General features: G+C 30.9%; 1 protein-coding gene across 1 annotated transcript; it reads left to right on the top strand.

Moving 5' to 3' along the window:
* Window positions 1–317: 317 nt before the first annotated feature.
* LOC114172468 (uncharacterized) lies at window positions 318–1,141 on the top strand. The gene is made up of 5 exons (XM_085668782.1): window positions 318–403; window positions 495–605; window positions 702–783; window positions 865–963; window positions 1,046–1,141. The coding sequence occupies exons 1-5, from the start codon at window positions 318–320 to the stop codon at window positions 1,139–1,141; spliced, it is 474 nt and encodes a 157-aa protein (XP_085524908.1).
* Window positions 1,142–2,803: the final 1,662 nt, after the last annotated feature.

Genomic DNA, 2,803 nt, shown 5'->3' with positions numbered 1-2,803 from the left:
CAGAGTCACTTTCGGCAATAGAAATAGAGAAAGACATATTTGGTTTTGGTGAACATAAAGAAATCATTAATGCAGAAATTATTGGAGAAATTATTGACTATGCATGGCTTGGTGCAACTACAATTTCTATATATATCGGGTACAATATACTACTTTTTTATAATTGACTTTAATCTTTGGTGAGTAGCTTTTATGATTTTACTAACTTTTAATTCTTATATCTTTCTTTTGTAAGGTACCTATATCAAAATTTCATTAAGCCAAATCATAAGGGGTTCTTCTTTTTATCACCCCAAATAACAACACATGAACTACCAATGAAAGAGAGAATGCAAAAAATAGTGAGTATATTTCTTGACAATGGGGTGATTAATAAGTTTGTTCTTGCTCCTATCAATACAGGGTAATACTTTTTTCCTAACTTTATCAATAATGTATTATTTTCAAAGTCAGATGCACAAAATCTAATTTTGTTGATTCATTTCCAATTTTAGCCAACATTGGGTCTTGCTCGGAATCAATCTTAAAATGGAGATAATTTATTATCTTGACCCATTGGCGAAAGACATTAATATGAGGCAAGATTTGAAGAAGTTGTTTGACATGTAAGAATCTTCTTAATGTGATTCACACATATATATGTATAATTTTTGTATATATATTTTTTTACTTATGTATGCTTCATTTTTATTATTAACAAGGGTTATACAAACCTACCGAGCTCAAAGAGGGTCTATGGTTTCAAAGTCTAAGTTAAGCAATATCAAATGGACACCAATTAAGGTAAATTACAATTGTGTATTTGAAGATCAAATGATGTTGTTTTATTTGAAGGTTAATACCAATTGTATTGATGTTTTCTAGTGTCCAAAACAATCCAACGGCCATGATTGTGGGTATTACATTTGTCGATATATGAAGGAAATTGTCACATATTGTGAAGGAGGGACAATTCCAATAGATGTAAGTTATCTTAATTGTATGTATTATTCATTTGTAGTAGGATTTTGATTGACTAATTTTATTTTATTTTTCTTTGTTGTAGTATTTTCCTAGTTGCAGATGTCCACAATATTCTGACAATCAAATCATTGAAGTCAGGGAAGATTGGTGTTTTTATCTCATTAGTAAATGTTTATAGGTTAATTGTATAATTCCTTATATAACAAAATAGGGAAGGTTAGGAACAATGTTTTGTCTAAAGTGTTTTGGCTCCACAGTCTAGCAAAAATGGAACATGATGGATGAGTACAACAAATATTAGTTTTTTTTGCTAATTTCTTTCATGTAATATTATACTTTTTTAAAAATATATAAACATCATTAAGTTTTTTGTGTAACTATGTAAGAATTTCAATGCCCTTTCATTTCAGTTTTGCTTGATTTCAAGTTCAAAGTTTTTATACAAGCATGTGAGTCGAAGAATTGAATGAACAAAAAATTAAATAAATTATAATAAAAAATAATCAAACCAATACACATCGCTTGTTTTAAAAAATGTTATCTATTGATGAATTGAAAAAGTGTTATCCATTAATGAAAAATAGACAATGTTTGTTTGAACAAGCGCTATCTGTTAATGAATTGAAAAAGCGCTACCTATTGATGAAAAACTACTCTCATATATCGCGCTTATTCAGTCAAGTGTTGTCTATGAGAGCTTTGATAGACAGCATTTTGTAAAGAAAGTGCTATCTATTAAAAAATATATAGATAACGCTTGTTTAGACAAGCGCTATCTATCAAGTGTCATTAGACAGCGCTTTTTTACAAGCGCTGTCTATTAATAGATACCGCTCCAATAGATAGCGCCTAAAAAGCGCTATCTATTAAGAAAAAAAACGCTGTCTATTGCCAAATTTGGCGTAGTGTTTGCAATGTCAAAATTGAGTCTAAAAAAGAAGTTCAAATATCATTTTCGTTATAATTAATGCATAAACATATTGCGAGACTTGGGAATGCTTTGTACACGCAAGTTGACTAACAGGTCTTTCCTTTTTAAGTCCCATAGTTAAGAAAAAATATAGCGTTTATAAACATTTGATAAACTAGAAGCAGTGTGGAGCTAGGTCGTGCTAGCTTGTAATCCAAACGGGGATATTAAGGTGTTGGAACTTATTATTAGACTTATTGGTGCGACAATGATTGTTTTCTTCTACTTCAAACGAAGTCCTATTTCTATTTCAAACTCCACTCTCTGATACCCTATTCTAACCATACCAACAACATGTTTCAACAATCCACATAACATAATTAGTCATACCAATTCCATGTCACTTTTATAACCAAGCATTTCATACTCATTACATTTCAAGATCATGCCAAACTTATCATCCATAAACCATTTTACTCATGCATATTCACTCATGTCATGCTTTAACAAGATTATTTAATCCAAACATATGGTAAACTAAAATTGAAATGCTGGAAGATGAAATCGGGAGCTCGAAAGAGAAAAATTGAAAGATGAAATAGGGAGATGAAGTATGAAAACGAAATTGGAAGCAAGGGAGAGCAATCTTCGTTACCTCAAGCTTCATTACATAGAAGTTTCCATGAGACAGTGAGGAAGAACGGTAGAGAAGGATGTGCATCGGTGGTGGAGAGTGGAGAACGATCTTCTCCTTTGAGACACGACCACGCGACAAAGAAAAGCAACACTGCACCTCCTGAGACACAATGTTTCTAAAACATTAAAAATTACAACAGAAAAAGAAAATGAAAAATTAATTAAAATTTAAATTTTACGGGATTATTTAAAAAATTCTCGGTACTTAAGTGAGGTTTTTAAAACCTTCGATAT

Source organism: Vigna unguiculata, chromosome 11 (genome assembly GCF_037176805.1).
Source record: "Vigna unguiculata cultivar grain cowpea cultivar isolate G323 ecotype 2 chromosome 11, ASM3717680v1, whole genome shotgun sequence".
Classification (NCBI taxonomy): domain Eukaryota; kingdom Viridiplantae; phylum Streptophyta; class Magnoliopsida; order Fabales; family Fabaceae; genus Vigna; species Vigna unguiculata.
The sequence above is the reverse complement of the archived record's forward strand: the minus strand, read 5'-3'. Positions and strand labels throughout refer to the sequence as shown.

Excerpts from the sequence above, each read along its gene's own strand:
- LOC114172468 (XM_085668782.1), top strand. The coding sequence starts at position 318 with ATGAAAGAGAGAATGCAAAAAATAGTGAGTATATTTCTTGACAATGGG. Across the intron at positions 784-864 it reads TCAAATGGACACCAATTAAG|TGTCCAAAACAATCCAACGG; the intron begins GTAAATTACAAT and ends GATGTTTTCTAG. Across the intron at positions 964-1,045 it reads GAGGGACAATTCCAATAGAT|TATTTTCCTAGTTGCAGATG; the intron begins GTAAGTTATCTT and ends TCTTTGTTGTAG.